Consider the following 19574-nt stretch of genomic DNA (forward strand, 5'->3'; position numbering starts at 1 on the left):
TTGAAAGCAAGGGTAGGAAATCTCAAAATACAACATTGAGCCTTCCCACCATCTTCCTCCTGCCTCCACCGGTCTCCATTTTTTTTTACAACTCGGAGAGGTGGTAGTTTTTGGTACATTGCCTGTACATGAGCAAATGAGGTCTTTTAAGCGGTCACTTAATCAGTATTTGTTGGTTATTTAAGGGCCTCATTCCATCACTATGTGACCCACACCAGGAAGAGACTTATATCAGGCAACTATCCCTGCAACTTTTGTGTCCAGCAAGGGATAATTTGCATTCAATTAAACTCACTCCTTTTCACACAACCCTGGTGACTGAAATCCAGGTTTCTACCCTCCCTATATTACAGTCTGCCAGCCAGATCCCAACAGTCCTCTGAACTTAGCTTGAAGTCCAGTTCCATAACATCCTAGTTTGGAGACTGCCTATAGTCCCACCAGGGGCTGCAACTTGAAACTGGCATTGTCAGGACTAAAGAGATGCAGACCAGTTTAACTAGCAGCTCTCAAAGGCCGCACCTCCTCTTCAGCTGGGGGTAAAAGTCTTTAATTTGGGCAATTAACTATGCTTGCAATGTCAAGTCACTGCAAGAGGAGCTGGCTTTTTGGTGGGCAGGTCCTCTGTCAGCATTTATTTTAGTACTATAAAACTGTATCCTGTAAAATACAGCCTATAATTTGAATCAAGCAGAACAAATTCAGCCTAACTATGATTAATTTGGTCCAATTTTTAGGATTGCTTCTCAGGTCTGTCTATTAACCACGAATAATTTCACATCTGACTCTGCAATGTCTTGTGCCTTAAGCGACAATTCTACTTTTCCTTAAAGGAAATAGCAAATTCAACAAAGCTTTCAAGAAACATAACTAATCACATACTCCAAGTAATGGTAAATGGTACTTGCAGAAATACATATACCATTACATCTATTCACAATTCATCATCTAAGTCTTCACAAATGCTTACTTTAAAAGATATTTAGTATGACTGGGTTTTGATGGAAGTGATGGACAGGCTAAACTCCGTCCATTTATCCAATACTTTATACTGAACTTCTTTTTGGAGGAATTAAGCTGGGTAGAATGCAGCAGTATAATGGATCTGTAGAAAGAGAAGCCATGGATTGGTTTCCATGCTCAGTGCAAAATTCTTGTTATCATTCAGCTTAGCAAATGCCTGATAGCTGCTTTCTCTACATTTATTAAAGAAAGACAATCATTACAGCAACTTCTTATTTGAAAGAGTTCTTGCATCTCTTGTTAGAAACAGGACAAATGGTGGCATTTCAAAAGCAAGGTGAAGGTCTGCATGATCTCAGAGTAGATTAACTGAAGACAGACATGACCAGAATGTCTGCAAGAGTAGTTTTGCTTGTAGTTTGTCCAGGGTTTTGTTGAGTCAGAGGATTTATACAAGATCCCCAACTCCACGCATTACGCTGCAACTTACGTAATGCCAGTCATTTCCTAACATTATCAGGTGGCCTTGGTTGCCATATTTAATGTTGTCATGGAAAATTATTGGAGTGAACAGGGTTTGTTAACAGGATTGTTTGATTAATGGTTACCTTCTACTGGTTTTTTTTAGAAAAACTACTTGGTTTTGAAGTAACAATTATCATTTCAGAATTAAGATTAACATTCATTAAGGCAACAAATATATTTTAAATTTCCCAGCTACTGCACATTATCTAAAAATGAATTTCAAAGCAACTTATTTTCTGTTTACTTATGTGCACTACTAAACATTTTTTAAACTGACAAACTATTTATATCACTGACACACTGTTTTCCAAAAGTGCATCCAAATTTTTGACTACGGCCATCAATTCTACTAATTTTCTGTAATGTAAATTAAGCAAGCTAAAAATGTACACCACCAACCTCCCAATATACTCACCTGTTTCCAGCTAGATCCAGAACATGGAGTTCAGTTGCCTGTGAAACTTCTGGTGGAATTCTTGTCAATCTGTTATCACGTAGACTGAAGACATTAAGGCTACAGCAGCCACCAATCTGCATTTGAAACCAGAGGGCTCAAAAGTTACCATTTCTTGTACTGTCTCCAAGAATTACAGGTTATCTTCTTCAATACAATCAGAATGCAGAATTTTGACTGCATAACTACTCATAATAAATGCAAATACCTGGGCAACAATAACCAACATCAATTACTAAACAAAACTAACTCAGCTTTTATGGCCAGTGAAGTACTGCCAGAGCTGGTCACTGAATTCAACAAAGCTGCTTCAAACTGCATACATTCATGTAGAACTCTGAGCTCAAAAACTGCTTGAATTTATGTAAAATTGTTATCTCACTTTTTAGATCAGAATCAATCTAAACATCAGGTCATAGACAGAGAACATACGGGGCTAAATACCTTCAACATATTGTCTAACTATCACCATTGTGAACAGCTAACCCGAGAATGCAACTTTAAAAAAAAGGTTTTATGATTTACAAATGAAAGAAGTAAAACTATCACTGTATTCTAACAAATGAAAGGCTTAACAGACAAGCAATTCTTCAGTGTATAATTTTAGTTACATCACATTGCAAATTTTTGCTATAAATTCTGTGTTACGATCGAGCCCTCCACTAACACCTGAAGGTGTGTCGCTCCGAAAGCTAGTGTGCTTCCAATTAAACATGTTGGACTATAACCTGGTGTTTTGTGATTCTTAACTTTGTACACCCCAGTCCAACACCGGCATCTCCAAATCAAAAGATCCAGCCATCTATATGGCATGAAGTATCCCTTTCCCAACGCAAGTTTAAAACTGGCACCAATTGAAAGGGCTATCTAAGCAACCAGGACAGGTGAGGTCATCAAGCAGAATAAACAACCAGTCACAGTGAAGTATTCTCATTTGCCACCAGCCAGGAAGTGAAATGCACTAAATTTTTCACTTTTCCAGAGAGCCAAACACATGGGATTAAGGTAGCAGTTGAAGTATAACAAACCCAAAAAAGTTTCAAGTATGTCTTTGCTACATTACGGAGAAGTTTTGAATTTCTAAGCATGAAATTTAGCTTTGCAAAGTCAACAAGCTGATTAACAACCATTACACATTCAGTACATTATTAGATAGGTCACATTTAAAAAGTAATTTTTGCAATGAGATGCACAATTCAAAAGGGCAAGTTTATCAGTGCAGTGACTTTTGCTTATTTGCATCCTCAAGAGCACAAAACATAGAGAAGACAAAAAGAGAGCTTTAACAGCACCAAAAAGGTCCCTCCATCCATCCAGTCATCAGGAATCTATTTATTTTAATCCCATTTCTAGCACATGGCCCATAGCCTTGCATGCAATGACATTTCAATTGCTCATCCAAAATAATCACGTGTCTTAACAGCTCCTGCGTCTTCACCCTTTTAAGCAGTAAATTCCAGATACCCACAAATCTCGGAGTGAAAATATTTCTTTTCAAATTCCTTCTAAAGTTCCTGCACCCTAATTTAAACCCTTCTCTCTGGCTAATGAACTTTCTGCTAAAATAAAAATATTCTCCCTATCCCTATACAAGTGTGAATGTAGTAGGGTTGTTGTAATGGGTGACTTTAACTTTCCCAATATTGATTGGAACCTCCTTTGAGCAGATGGTTTGGAAGGAGCTGCTTTTGTAAGGGGTGTTTAGAAGGGTTTTCTAACTCAGTATGTTGACAAGCCGACGAGGGGAGAGGCCATTTTGGATTTGGTGCTCGGCAATGAGCCGGGCAGGTGTCAGATCTTGCGATGGGAGGGCATTTTGGTGATAGTGACCACAACTGCCTCACATTCTACGTAGCTATGGAGAAGGAGAGAAGCAGGCACAATGGGAGAATATTTAATTGGGGAAAAGGAAACTATGATGCTATCAGACGTGAGTTGGGAAGCATGGATGGGAGCAATTGTTCCTTGGAAAGGGCATTACAGACATGTGAGACTGTTTAAGAAACAGTTGTTGCGAGTGATGCATAAATGTGTTCCTCTGAGACAGGAAAGAAGGGTAAGATAAAGGAACCTTGGATGACGAGGGGGGAGGAGCTTCTCGTCAAAAGAAAGAAGGCAGCCTACGTAAGGTGGAGGAAGCAAGGGTCTTGCTCGGCTCAAGAGGATTACAGGCAGACGAGGAAGGAGCTCAAAAATGGTCTGAGGAGAGCCAGGAGGGGGCACGAAAAAGGCTTGGCAGGAAGGATTAGGGAGAATCCAAAGGCATTTTACAAGTAAGTGAGGAGTAAGAGAATGATCAAAGGAGGAGTCGGGTCGATCAGGGATAGCATAGGGAACTTGTATATAGAGTCTGAGGTGGTAGGGGAAGCCGTAAATGAGTTTTTTGCTTCTGTCTTTACTAAAGAAAAGGACCTTGTAGTGAATAAAACCATTGAGGAGCAGGTAAGCATGCTGGAACGGATAGAGATTGAGGAAGCTGATGCACAGAAAATTTTGACAAACATTAAGATTGACAAGTCGTCAGGGCCAGACCAGATTTGTCCTCGGCTGCTTTGGGAAGCGAGAAATGTGATTGCTTCGCCGCTTGCGAAGATCTTTGCATCCTCGCTCTCCACCAGAGTTGTACCTGAGGACTGGAGGGAGGCAAATGTAATTCCTCTCTTCAAGAAGGGAAAAACGGAAATCCTCGGCAATTACAGACCAGTCAGTCTCACGTCTGTCGTCTGCAAGGTGTTAGAAAGGATTCCGAGGGATAGAATTTATGACCATCTGGAAGAGCATGGCTTGATTAAATGCAGTCAGCACGGTTTTGTGAGGGCAGGTCATGCTTCACAAATCTTATTGAGTTCTTTGAGGGTGTTACTAGACAAGTTGATGAGGATCGAGCGGTGGATGTGATGTATGTGGACTTCAGCAAGGCATTTGCTAAGGTTTCCCATGATAGGCTTGTTCAGAAGGTCAGGTGGAATAGGATACAGGGAAATTTAGCTGTCTGGATACAGAATTGGCTGGTCGACAGAAGACAGCGAGTGGTAGAGGAAGGAAAGTATTCTGCCTGGAAGTCAGTGGTGAGTGGTGTTCCACAGGGGTTTGTTCTTGGGCCTCTACTCTTTGTAATTTTTATTAATGACTTGGATGAGGAGATTGATGGATGGGTTAGCAAGTTTGCAGGTGACACAAAGGTTGGAGGTGTCGTTGACAGTATAGGGAACTGTTGTAGGCTGCAGCGTGACATTGACAGGATGCAGAAATGAGCTGAGAGGTGGCAGATGGAGTTCAACCTGGATAAATGCGAAGTGATGCATTTTGGAAGGTCGAACTTGAAAGTTGAATACAGGATTAAAGACAGGATTTTTTGCAGTGTGGAGGAACAGCAGGATCTTGGTGTGCAGGTACATAGATCCCTTAAAATTGCCACCCAAGTGGACAGGGTTGTTAAGAAAGCATATGGGGTCTTGGCTTTCATTAACAGGGGGATTGAATTTAAGAGCCGTGAGATCTTGTTGCAGCTCTATAAAACTTTGGTTAGACCACATTTGGAATATTGTGTCCAGTTCTGGTCGCCCTATTATAGGAAAGATGTGGATGCTTTGGGGAGGGTTCAGAGGATGCTGCCTGGAATGGGGGGCTTATCTTACAAAGAGAGGTTGACTGAGCTCGGACTACTGTCATTGGAAAAAAGGAAGAGAGGGGACCTAATTGAGGTGTACAAGATAATGAGAGGCATAGATAGAGTTGATAGCCAGAGACTTTTTCCCAGGGCAGAAATTGTTAAAACGAGGGGTCATAGTTTTAAGCTGTTTGGCGGAAAGTATAGAGGGGATGTCAGAGGCAGGTTCTTTACGCAGAGAGAGTTGAGAGAGCATGGAATGCGTTGCCAGCAACAGTTGTGGAAGCGAGATCATTGGGGATATTTAAGAGACTGTTGGACTTACATATGGTCACAGAAATTTGAGGGTTCGTACATTAGGTTTACCTTACATGAGGATCAATGGTCGGCACAACATCGTGGGCTGAAGGACCTGTTCTGTGCTGTACTGTTCTATGTTCGATATTCTATCAAATACTCTCATCCCAGTCAGATCCCCCCTCAGTCATCTTTGCTCCAAAGAAAACAACCCAGCCTATTTTTCTAGTCTCTCTTTATAGCTGAATCATTCTATCCCAGGTAACATACTGGCAAATTTTCTCTGTACGATGTCTAGTGCAATCACATCCTTCCTATAGCATGGTGACCAGAATTGTAGTGTTACAGTAGTAGCCTCAACTAACACTGTAGAAAAACTTTGAGATAACCTCCTTGCCTTCACTAATAAAGTATTGTGTATGCCTACTTAACCATTTAACTGTATGTCACGGACTAATGGACTTGTTATCAAGGTCCATGTGGTCCTCTGTATTTTCAATGCATCACCTCACTTTCCAGAATGAAATGCAACATGTCACTGTTCAGCCTATCAGACTCGTCCATCTATACTGGCCTGTAGTCAAAGGCTTTTCTCCTCGCTATTTACCACACCACTTTTTGTGTCTTCTGCAAACTGACTGACTTTACCTACTACATTTGCAACAAAAAAAAACTAAATGTACATCATAAACAACAAATAAACCATCACTCAATCCTGTGGTAAGCCAGTGAACATGGGCTTCCAGTCACAAAAACACCCTTCAACCATTACCCTCTGCTTATTGTCAGTATGCTAATTTTAGATTCAATTTGCCATATTGTCCTGGATCCCATGGGCTCTTCCCTTCTTTACAGCCTACCATAGGACACCTTGTAAAAACTCTTAGTGGAGTCCATGTAGACCACATCAACTGCACTACCCGTATGTACACACCTAGTTGCCTCTTCAAAAAATTCAATTAAATTTGCTAAGTAGTGTATAGTGTCAGCAATTTTTGGATTTTCACATGTAACCTTTCATATGCGGACTCCAGGGGTTGCTGTCAGTTGCAGAGGAATAACAATGGTGAGTGGCAGCAGTATTACCATCATTAAAAACAAACCGATCTGAGATACATCCTCCTGAGACAAGTCATCAGTGGGCATCATTGAAGGCTTCTTTTTCCACTCGTCAGCTCAACACATATTTTGTAAGTAATTTACTCCAAGTACACGCTGAATATAGTAAAGTGGGGTATTGTACAACCTCAGTAAACCCAAGGCCCATCAACTCCTTAACCACTGAGATTTAACAGTTGAGGAAGAAACAAGAACAACATTGAAACAAACAGACAATACATTAGAGCTGTATCAGATACAAAAAGTGGAAGAGAGAAGAAAGATTGGATTGAGGGCCAAAAGGAAAATAATTTTTTTTTTAAATTGTCAGTTGACAATTAAGGATGAGAAGCAAAAGGTTTAAGTTGCTCAGTCTCTGATCCACAGAGCTCCTCTGACAAGGCATGAACAATTTTTATCAACAAGATAAAAAGCTACGGGCACAGTTAAATTTCAGCCCAAGCTTCCACTGCCAAGTTTAATCAGAAGTCAAGAGCAAATCTATCATTTTCTTAAAAATGAATGAATGAAAAGGCCAAGGGTAAGAGACCTTTTGCGTGTAGCAAATGGTGAAGCAATATAAATCAACCAACAATTCACAAGACTTACAATTCATGGAGTATCATTTTAATCCTTTGTACTTCTTGATCAACTTATGTACACAGTACAAAAAAGGGAAGAGGACTATGGATTGACCGAGGTGAAGTTGGGTGACGGAATAGACTACAATTCCTTCTCTGGTCTCCTTCCCCTGCCAACAATGCTTCATTTTATAGGAGAAAGGGAGGTCTGCAGATGCTGGAGATCAGAGCTAAAATGTGTTGCTGGAAAAGCGCAGGTCAGGCAGCATCCAAGGAACAGGAAATTCGACGTTGAAGCTTAGCAATTTTAAATATTTTTATTTCCAATAGTCTATTTCCATGGGTATAAACCACACAATTTTTTCAAAGACATAAGGGACAGTCAATTAATGCTGGCCTAGCCAGCTGCACACGCATCCTACGAAAGGGATTTATTAACATATTTCATTATTTTATTATTAGAATCCCGACAGTGTGGAAACAGATCCTTCAGCCCAACACGTCCAACCAACCCTCCGAAGAGTAACCTATTCCCTTACCCTATAGTTAGCACTGACTAATACATCTAACCTACACATCCCTGAATGCTATGGACTATTTCGCATAGCCAATTTAATAAAAAAGAAAAATTGCAGAGAAAGTCTACTGACTGCATTGATGATTATAGTTACAAAGCCTCAGAGGAGTTAAGGGTCACCTGATCAAGCAAACTCAGTTTTATAGCCTCACCGGAGAAATTCTGAAGAAAGTTTGCATTAATACATCTACATATTTTACTATTTATCATAAACAAGCTTTGCATGGTGTCACAGTTATGGCACTGAACCAGCAACTCTCAGATAAGCAATTTAAATCTATAAGTAAAAAATGTGGTCTGCAGATGCTGGAGATCACAGCTGCAAATGTGTTGCTGGTCAAAGCACAGCAGGCCAGGCAGCATCTCAGGAATAGAGAATTCGACGTTTCGAGCAGAATATTCCTGATGAAGGGCTTATGCTCGAAACGTCGAATTCTCTATTCCTGAGATGCTGCCTGGCCTGCTGTGCTTTGACCAGCAACACATTTGCAGCAATTTAAATCTATAGCAATGTATGAAATTGAATTGAATAAAATACTGTAATTTGTGAGCCATCAGTAGAAAACTAATTATAAAAACAATTAAAACACAAACACTTCATTGATTCCCTTCAGAAAATGATTTCGGTCATTTCCATTCAGTCCATGCTACATGAGATTTTAAATCAGTCTGTGCGACACATGACTTTAATTCTATCTTAATAGCCTTTGAAGTGGCAAAACAAAGGATACCCACCATCTTTTTTCTCAGGTCAACCAGGGAGATACAGTAACTACAAACATCCCAACCTCCCTTACAGCAAAAAGTAAATTTAGAGAAAGTCCTCAATAGAATATTAAGATGAAGTGAGAGTTTTTTTTAAGGGGTTATAGTACATTGATGAACAATCATTAAATAAAAGGACAATAAAAAGCAATTCTGCAAATCAACCCATATTGCAGGAGCATTATTACATCATGGCTTCAGATAGAATGGCAGAACAATCAAACATCTCAAGTACAGAAACTATACACAGCAGAAGGTTGATCACCTGACCATTTATCATTTTATTTAATGTTTGTATTGACTACCTGCAAAGGTAAAGTCAATATATTTGCAGAGTATGAGAGAGCTGCTTTCTCATTAGAAAGATGACTGGTGGTGGTTTAACATGAAGGTCACCAGGCATCAGACAAGAGGCAAGGTTGAGAAGGTGAGACCTTCATGGTGACCTCAGTACAGAAATAGAGTTATTCATGTCATTCCGTACGCAAACCAGACACCCAGCCAACCAAGGTAACTAACCCCATAAGACATCATAATCATTCATCTAAATCAACTGAAAACATGCACACAGATAGAGAATTTATAAATGCTGTGCTGTTAATTTTGAATGTAAAAACTTGAATCTAAGAACTTCAATCAAAAATCTTGTAAACAGAAAAGTTAGGAAGTAATTAAACTTCAATGTCATTACTCTATCAGGATTAAAATACCTTTACAAATACTGCCAGCAATTTATTATAAAAAGTAGTGTGGTGCTGGAAAAGCACAACACATCAGGCAGCATCCGAGCAGCAAGAAAATCGACGTTTCGGGCAAAAGCCCTTCAATCAGGGCTGATCTAAACTCTAGTTTCCAGCATCTGCAGTCCTCACTTTTGCCTCTTATAAAAAGCAGTCAACTTGAACATTCTAAAGAAATATCGGAGCATTCTGAAGTGACTGTGACTAATGCGATTATCAAAGTAATTACAAATTTAATCTTTACAATAATCACCATTTGGATGGAGACTTTGTTTTATTATTAAGCAGGTGATTTTTGGTTTTTGCTACTCCTCAATCTTCTTCTCATCTAGCAGCCCATCAAACCAGCAAACTAACATCGATCTCTTCCTAACAGCATCAACGTTGGTCAATTTATGTTTGGTTTTAGAGACACTTGCACTTCCAACATGCTGCTCCCAATGACAAAATAATCAAAATTGGTAACTTAACATCAAGGAAGTGAGCACATATAATATGGCACATTATGTAGAACTTCATAGAAATAAACATGCTGAATACAATTTGGGAGGTCATTAAACAGCAAGATTAAACAAGCCATTTTCTCATTCTAGAGACTATCTGGCTGAGGAAGGTTGTTCCTTATGGAAGGCAGAGATGGAAGTCAGGAAATAGGTGATTTTAACAAGTCAATATGAAGGTGTATTGAAATTAGTTGAAAGGAAGCATTTAAATAAAAAGATACACCTCAGATGTGAGCTCATCAGAAAACTAACAGAAACAGCCAATAGTACAAACTCCTCATTAGGCATCATATATCCAAATATCATAAACCAGATTTAAAAATCTGATAAAATATTGAATGACATGCAATAGTTTTAATGCAGATTAACTTCTTTTTCTCTCCCAGTAGGCCACTGTCTTTGGTGATGTCCTTACAAATCTGACTTGCTGTCGACCATTTATAATCTCTCTAAGTCTCTTTCGCAGAGGAAGGCCATCCACAATCTCAGTGATGTATGTGATTCCTGAATTAGGTTTTCCATTGCACATCTGCATCACCAAAATTACATAAAGAAATAACAGAAATGAAAGCACATGGAATAATCTTGCAGCATTGTTTGAGAGGTAGGAGATAGTGAGCAGGAATAAAAGAAAATTGCTCTGGCAAAATTTGTCGAGTGATTTGTACTAAAGCCTCAGTCTTAATATATACATGCTGTTCTTCGAATTTTTCCCATAAACATTCTATGAACTTCTCATATAGGCTAGCTTGGCACATTTAATTTTTCTAATTTATACTGATTAACATTTCCCACGATCATCAGTCTACCTTTTTGACAAGCTCCCATTATTTCTTTCTTTACGTCAACCCTATGTGGTTTCACTTAGGGGCCGATACACCAGTTCTTGGCTTTATCATTTCTCAAAACATTGGCAACGGTTTCCACAATCTAGTTTTCTGAACACGGATCACCCCGCTTTATTATGTTAAAACCATACCAGAGCTAGCCCCCACCACTATCCCAACTTTTCCTTGTTCCCAAATATTCTGTACTTTCCGATATTCAGGTACTGATCTATGACGTCTGGTACTCACGACTCTAACAGCTACTGGATCTTACTAATTTATTTCTATTTGCACTCTTTGTTCATCTGTTTTATCTCGAATGCTACCTGCTTTCAGTTACATAGTCTTCAGTTTTATCATTTTATTCTTTTTTGAACTCTAACCTTATCTGGTGACATAATCTTAGATTTACACTGTTCAACCCTTCCTGTCATAGCCTATGTATCATTTCCCATTACGATACCTTTCTCTTTTCCCTTACTTCTAATGTCTTACTGCACTTTCCAAACTTTGATCCCTTGTTTCGATTATTTAGCTTAAAATCCTTTCCATCTACCTAATTATGCAATTTACAAACACAGCCGAGCATGATTCAGATGGGGACTGATCCAACAGCACAGATCCCACTGTACCTAGTATTGATGCTAATGCCCCACAAACCTGAACCCACTTCACCCAATCTTTGAGCCATTTATTGATTCCTTAATCTGGTCTACCCTATGCCAATGTGCACATGGCTCATAATAATCCAGAGATTATGACCTTTGAAATTCTACTTCTTAATTTGCTGTCAAGGTAGTCAAATTAACTGTGCAGAACTTCCTCCTTTGTCTTCTCTATGTCATTGCTACCTACATGGACAATGACAACTAGAACAAAAACAGAAAATGCTGGACTTACCCAGCATGTCTAGCAGCAACTGGAGAGAAAAACCAGAGGTGAAAATGACTGGATTCTCCCTCTCCCACTACAAGTTCCTCTACAGCCCTGAGCTGATGCACCAAATCTGGGTACCAGATGTTACACAACAGTCTGGAATCTCACTCTTTGCTGAAGGGAATGGTGTGAATCCCTCAGACTACTAATATTAGATTATTTTGCCCTCATTTGAAAGGTTTCCTGTATCAGAGTACCATGGTCAGTTAGCTCACCAACCCACAGTCCCTATCCTCATCCAAACAAGCTCAAACAATCATAAGACTGTTGAACAATTCCTGGGCAAAGACTCCCTCAGAAATTCAATTAAATCAAATCATGGCATCAAAGAATCCCTGTAGTGCAGAAAGAGGCCTTTCAGCCCATTTAATCTGCACTGACCTTCTGAAGAGCATCCAATCAAAGGTAGCCACCACCCCCATCCCCATAACCCCCTTTTTGCCATGGCTAATCCACATAGTCTACACATCTTTGTAGAAGAAACTGCAGCATTGAGCAGAAACACACACAGAAACAGGAAAAATATGCCAACTCAGGCTGGAACTGAATCCACGTATCTCGCATTGTAAGGCAGCAGTGCTAGCCATATGTCACTGGTGAATTTACAGACCTGTGAGCCTTGCGACGTCGCTGGAGAAATTATTGGAAAAGATTCTTAGACACAGGGTTTACTCATATTTTAAATAATATGAACTTATGAGCAACAGGTGGCATAACTTTGTGCAGGGAAATTGGTGTCTCATAAAACCTTGATTGAGTTTTTTGAATGAGTGGCAAGGATGATTGATGAGGACTAGACAGCGGATGTTGTCTACATGGATTTTAGCAAGGTCTTTGACAAGGTTCCTCATGGGAAGATGAAGTCACATGGAATCTGCGGTGAACTGGGAAAATGGATACGGAAGACAGAGTAACAGTGGAAAGGTGTATCGCTGCCTACACATCTGTGATCAGTGGTGTTTTGCAGCAATGTACTTTAGGAACCCTGTCGTTTGTATGGACGAGATTTTAAGGTGAACGTAGGTAAATTTGCTGATGACACAAAGATTGGGGGAGCTGAGGAGAGTGAGGAGGATTGCCAGAAGAAAATTGCGCTATATAGATTGCTTGGAGACTTAGGCGGAGAAATAGCAGACAGCATTAATCCTGATAACTTGGAGGTGATGCACTTTGGAAGATCTAATGCAGAAGGGAAGTATTTAGTAAATGGTACAGAGTATAAAAATTGGCAAGTAATATAGCAGCTGAATAGAAATTTAGTTAGGCCATATTTGGAATACTGAATACAGTTCTGGTCGCCACCACCAGAAGGATGTGGAGGCTTTGGAGAGGCTACAGAAAAGGTATACCAGGATGTTGCCAGATTTGGAGAATATTAGCAATGAGGAGAAACTGGACAAATTTGGTTTCTTTTCACTTGAACAAAGAATAGGGGACGACCTGATAGATATTTACAAAATTATGAGGGGCATTGATAAAATGGATAGTCTTTTTCCAGGGTGGAAATGTCAATTACGAGGGGACATAGGTTTAATGTAAAAGGGGAAGTTTTAAAGAGTTGCGTGAGGCAAATTGTTTTCCACAAAAGGTGGTCAGTGCCTGGAATGCACTGCCAGAGGTGGTGGAGGCAGATACAACAGCAAGTTTATAATCGGCATCTGGACAGATGCAGGGAACAGAATATTACAAGCTGTGTAAAGGCAAAAGGATTTCAGTTTAGAAATGTATCAAGTGTCGACGCAGACTTCAGGAGCCCAAGGCCAGTTCCAGTGCTGTACTATACTGTTCTTACTACATACACGTTTGTCTTGGTTAGAACGGACATTCAGGAACTGCCACATGCTCTAAGTGCCATCCTTAATATGTTTTAATTGCTACTTATTTTATTTTATTGTATTACATTCGTCCAACATCATAGATGATGCTGGTTGTCTCCAAAATGCTCCTTTCAGCCACTTTTTACTGAACTGACTCAATTGGATTAGCCATTTATCATCAGCTCTGGCTGAACCAGATCATGCACCAATTGGCTTTGCTTCTCTATTCTTGCACCTGGAATGTCAGGGATAACACTCAATTTCTTTTGTCCAGTCAATATGTAGGATAAGATGAAATGGGTATTTAAAACCAGCAATAGTTTCATTTTGAATTCCCTAAACCAGCTCAAACATAAAACAGTTAAGGCTGTGGAATAAGCAAGTTACAAATTGATGATCATATAAATGAATCTAGACTTGAAGAACCATTCATGCATAAATTCAGGTTACTTAATAAAGTCTAAGTAACTTCAACATGCAGCTGCCTCGCATATTCTTACATCAAACCCCATCAGTATTCAGCTTGCAAATCAATATTTACTTTAGCCCAGTCTGATTTCACATGTTAAGGAAAAGACAGCTAACTTCATTGCTCACATCACTGTGACACAAACATTCCAACACAAAATCCCATTGCTTGAATTTGGAATAGGAAGGGCTACTCAGTCTGTTTTACAATTTAACTTCATCATGAATGATCTGTATCTTAACTCTGATTTATCTGTGTCTCAGAATCCTGAATGTTCCTAAATAGACAATTTTAGTGTTAGTTATGTTTTGAAATTTGCAACTGAACTAGCTGCAGCAACCTTCTGAGGAAAGAGTTCCAGATTCCCAATACTGCTTGTGTGAAGAAATGCACCCTGACATCACCTCTGGATAACCTAGATCTAAATTGCCCTTGACTCCCTCACCAGAGGGCACAATTTATCTTGATATACCCTACCAATTCAAATAATTATATTCAATACCTGAAATAGGTCACCTCTTTATTGTCTCTATTCAAAGGAATGCCAGTCAATATTACGTAACCCATAGTCAAAATATAACCCTGGTATCATTTTGATGAATCACTGGACAATATATCCCTCCTGAGATGTAGTGCCAACTCCAGATGGGATTTTTTTTTAACAAGACCTTTGTATAGCTGTAGTATCATGTCCATTATTTTATATTCTAGAGTCCCGAATATTAATATACATTCTATGAATGCTTTGTCACTTCTGTTACATTGAGTGAAGTGGAAGCCTATAAATTATGTTCACCATCCACGAATAAAGCTAAAACAAATTATGGATCATCAAACAGCATCAAATCTAAAAAGGACAGTATACTGCAGTGTACTTTACATCAATCTAACAAGAAAGTCATTTCATGACATATGTAACTAAATATATGTTTAAATATCAGATTTCCTGGTTGCAATATCCACATTAGAAATCATGATTTTGTATGCAGGTTTGTTCGCTGAGCTCGAAGGTTCATTTCCAGACGTTTCATTACCTTACTAGGTAACATCTTCCGTAGGCCTCAGGCGATGCAATGCTGAAAATTCCTGCTTTCTATTTATGTGTTTGGGTTGGTGATGCCATTTCCTGTGGTGAAGTCACTTCCTGTTCGTTTTCTCAGGGAGTGGCAGATGAGGTATAACTCTATGCGTTTGTTGAGTGTGTTCCGGTTAGAATGCCATTCTCCTAGGAATTCTCATGCGTGTCGTTGTTTGACTTGTCCTAGGATGGATGTGTTGTCCCAGTCGAAGTGGTGTCCTTCCTCATCTGTATGTGAGGATACTAGTCAGAGAGGGTCATGTCTTTTTGTGGCTAGTTGGTGTTCATGTATGCTGGTGGCTAGTTTTCTGCCTGTTTGTCCAATGTAGTATTTGTTACAAAGCTGCATCAGAACATTGTTTCAACAAGCCACCACACACTGCAGCACAGAGGAACTACGCAGAGCAGAGAAAAATCACCTATACTGTTATTCAAAAAGAATAGGTAACCAATGAACACAGTCCGCCGATTTCTCAGCAACAAACCCAAACAAGCAGACAAAACACGTCCAGAAACCCTAATCACTCTCCCCTGTATCAAAGACATCTCGGAAATGACCGCCAGACTACTCAGGTCCCTTGGCATCATGGTAGTCCACAAACCCACCAACACACTAAAACAGCAGCTAATGAACTTGAAAGACCCTAAACAGACGAGCAAAAGTAATGTCATTTACAAAATACCGTGCAAGAACTGTAACAAACACTACATTGGACAAACAGGCAGAAAACTAGCCACCAGGATACATGAACACCAACTAGCCACAAAAAGACATGACCCTCTCTCAGTACTATCCTCATATATGGATGAGGAAGGATATCACTTCGACTGGGACAACACATGCATACTAGGACAAGCCAAACAAAGACACGCACGAGAATTTCTAGAAGTATGTCATTTCAATCGAAACTCTATCAACAAACACATCAAGTTAGACCCCATCTACCACCCCTGAGAAAAAGAACAGGAAGTGACTTCACCACAGGAAATAACATCACCAACCCAAAGAACCCCAAACATATAAATAGAAAGCATAAAATTTCAGCATTGCTTCACCCGAGGAGCACTGAAGATGTTGCCTAGTAGAGTAATGATACATCTGGAAATTAACCTTCCAGTTCAGCGAGCAAACCTACATCCAAAATCTCAACCTGACCTACAAATCTTCTCAAAACTCACTAAGAAATAATGATGCCTTAAAGACTATTAATAACTAGAATCTTTCCACATAAATTACATTAGTGGAGTGATATTAAGACAGAAGGACCTTAATTAGTCATTGTTGGGCACTGTTGCCTTTTCATTTAAAATCATTGTTGTAAATTTTGTTTGTTCAGAGTTGGTTTATATCTGTGTAACACTAAAATGAAATAAAGCTCTCTGATGGTAACAAAAATAAGCAGAATTCAGGATAATGCATCCCATCAATATGTATTTGTGTACTGCCCTTAATACAGTAAAACTTTTCAAAGGACTAGCAAATAAAATTTGACATTGTGCTACACAAAAGGAGATTAAGACAAATCATTAAAAGCTTGTCCAAAGAGGAGCATATTAAGAGGAGAGACGAGAGTGTGCAAGCAAGAGAGTGAAAGACTTGATAGGTTTGGACACAAAATTCCTGAGTTTCTGCTCTGGATAGGTAAAAGGCAAACATATGTACTGGGATGCAAATTCTCTCTCACAACCCTGTTCAGACTTCAAAGTTTCTACAGATGGTGGGAATGGAGATAGAATTAGTGCTGGAAATACTAAGCAGATCAGGCAGCATCTGTGAAGAGAGAAACATTGTTAATGTTTCAAAATCAATTACTTCTTCAGAACGAGGCCTGTGCTGCAATTACTCACAATGTCCCATTCAACGTGTCATTCAAATTTCACAATACCAATGCTGCTGCTTCGGGCAAGATCCAACAAAGCATTGTCCAACATCCCAAATATGTGCAAAGTGTTTCATGTGTGCACTCTAGTAATCTTGAAGGATTTTTCAGACAATAATGAAAAGCCTTTCACAGATTAGACAGCAATCTTGCCTTTAAGCAGACTGCAAACAAGCACAATGACCCTAAACATCTCTTGATAACTTTCTCAGATTTGGCAGCAAAATACATTCATTTTGCATTATGTTCTCACTTTTTCCCTGTTTACTCGATTCCTATGGTTGAGCTACTCAAAAAACTAGTGCTTTTAACATATTCAGTCAGGTTAAAGGGAGCACAGACATTCCCACAATGTTAACATTTCCATTGACACTTCTCACATTTTTGCTGTTACTGTCACTTCTGAAGACTTGGAGAATGTTAAAATAGTTCATAAAACAGATTCATTGCTGCTCAAGATCTATTGTAATTACCTGCAAGGTTACACCAAATGTCTATCAAACCAGCCAGGAGCATAGCAATCGAGATTGCCATTGAGATTGTAAATTCTTGCAGCTAAATTAATGACACCTTTTTACCAAAGAATTTAAATGGGAAAAACAAACATTAGTATAGTTGATAATGTTTAAATGAACTGCTTGGCGTAAAATAGCTAGATACAACCATGTAGCATTTATTTGCACATTTGAATGAACTGTCAGAATGCTTGTTATGAGCTTGGCAATAAAAATGTACTAGGATGTTTTCTTAGATCTGTGAACGTAATGCAGAGTTTCCAAAATTAAGTTGCAATATTTTGCCAATGTCAAACTAGATTTCAATAAAAAATCTACAAAAGTTAGACTTGCAAGTTAATTACAATAAAAAGGGTCAAAATGAAACGTAGCTCATTCAGAAATTCGAAGATGTATACTAGACTGGGGCTGCATTTCCTCTGGTTTCTTTTATTTTGTGCTTCATCAACTCAAATCAACTCAGCTTTGAGAAAATAAGTCCTGCAGTATGTTAGGATTTCTTCAGGATGAAGCTGTTAAGATACAAAAATGGTGAATTATTGCCTGTGACTTGACTCAACCTTGCATAGTTCACCATATAAGAAGTATCAGTCTCTGATTGCTCACCTTCAACTGGAACATTTCTAGTGGACATCACTGATGGGTAACAGTGCTCCCATTCTGTAGTCAAGGGAAAGGAGAGTTCTGTCCAGGCGTATTTAAATACATGGAGAGTTCTGTTTAAAACAATGTTCAATAGAATTCAAGCTATTAATGACGTGAAGGGATAAGGTGATAGCACAGGAAAGTATCAATTGGTGTTGATGATAAGCCACAAATGAGAAGGCAAAGCAAGCGTGAGGGACAGAACTGCCTATTAATGTTCCTTACCTTCAATTGCTGGTAACTTTTATGTAAGCAATTTACTAGAAAGTCAGATCATACCAAACATTCGGGGGAATAAAAAAAGTCTGCATCACTGTAAAATCCCCAAAATTACCACTGTGCTACCTCAAGAATGTAGCAGCCCACAAAAAAAGGTCTGTTAGGATATAGTAGTGTAGTCCGGACCATCAATTTATTTTTTGTTAATTTATTCATTTTGTGGAATGTGAGTGTCATTGGCTAGCTAGGATTTACTGCCTGTCCTTAGTTGCCCTTCAGAAGGTGGTGGTGAGCTGCCTCAAACTGCTGCAGTCCAACTGCTGTGGTTTGAACCACAACGACACTGGGGGAGAATTCCAGGATTTTGACCTAGCCACAGAACAGGAACAGTGATATATTTCCAAGTTAGGATAGTGAGTGGCTCGGAGGGGAACTGGAATGTGGTGGTTTTCCCATATATCTGCTGCCTTGTCTTTCAAGACGGAAGTGGTTGTGGGTTAGAAGGTGCTGAATGAGGACCTTTGTAAATATCTGCAGTGCATCTTGTATAAAGTACATTTTGCTGCTACTGATTGTCGCTGGTGGAGGGAGTAGATGCAGTGCTAACCAAGCTGGCTGCTTTGTCCTTGATAGTATCAAGTTTCCTCAGTGTTGTTGGGGCTGCACTCATCCAGGCAAGTGGGGAGTATTCAATCATACTCTTGACTTGTGCCTTGTAGATGGTGGACAGGCTTTGGGCAATCAGGCAGGGAGTTACTCTCCACAGTATTTCTAGTCTCTGACCTGCTCTTGTAGCCATTGCATTGACGTGGTGAGTCCAGTTGAGTTTCTGATCAATGATAACTCCCAGGATGCTGATAGCAGGGAATTTAGTTATGGTAACAACATTGAATGTCATAGGGCAGTGGTGAGATTGTCTCTTGTTGGTGATAGTCATAATCTGGCATTTGTGAGACATGAATGTTACTTGCCACTTGTTGGCCCAAGCCTGGACATTATGTCCAAATGCAACAAGATCTGGACAAATTGTTTCATTGTCTGAGGAGTCATGAATGGTGCTAAACATTGTGCAATC

General features: G+C 39.4%; 1 protein-coding gene across 4 annotated transcripts in view; it reads right to left on the reverse strand.

The window, feature by feature from the left end:
• Positions 1 to 19574, reverse strand: part of lrrc1 (leucine rich repeat containing 1) — a 184290-nt gene that overhangs the window by 16704 nt on the left and 148012 nt on the right. For all 4 annotated transcript variants that reach the window (XM_060852839.1, XM_060852831.1, XM_060852854.1 and 1 more), the window contains one exon: positions 1904 to 2019. In XM_060852839.1, coding sequence (XP_060708822.1) covers positions 1904 to 2019 — 116 coding nt within the window. The remainder of the gene's footprint in view (positions 1 to 1903; positions 2020 to 19574) is intronic.

This window comes from Hemiscyllium ocellatum, chromosome 3 (genome assembly GCF_020745735.1).
Source record: "Hemiscyllium ocellatum isolate sHemOce1 chromosome 3, sHemOce1.pat.X.cur, whole genome shotgun sequence".
Taxonomy (NCBI): domain Eukaryota; kingdom Metazoa; phylum Chordata; class Chondrichthyes; order Orectolobiformes; family Hemiscylliidae; genus Hemiscyllium; species Hemiscyllium ocellatum.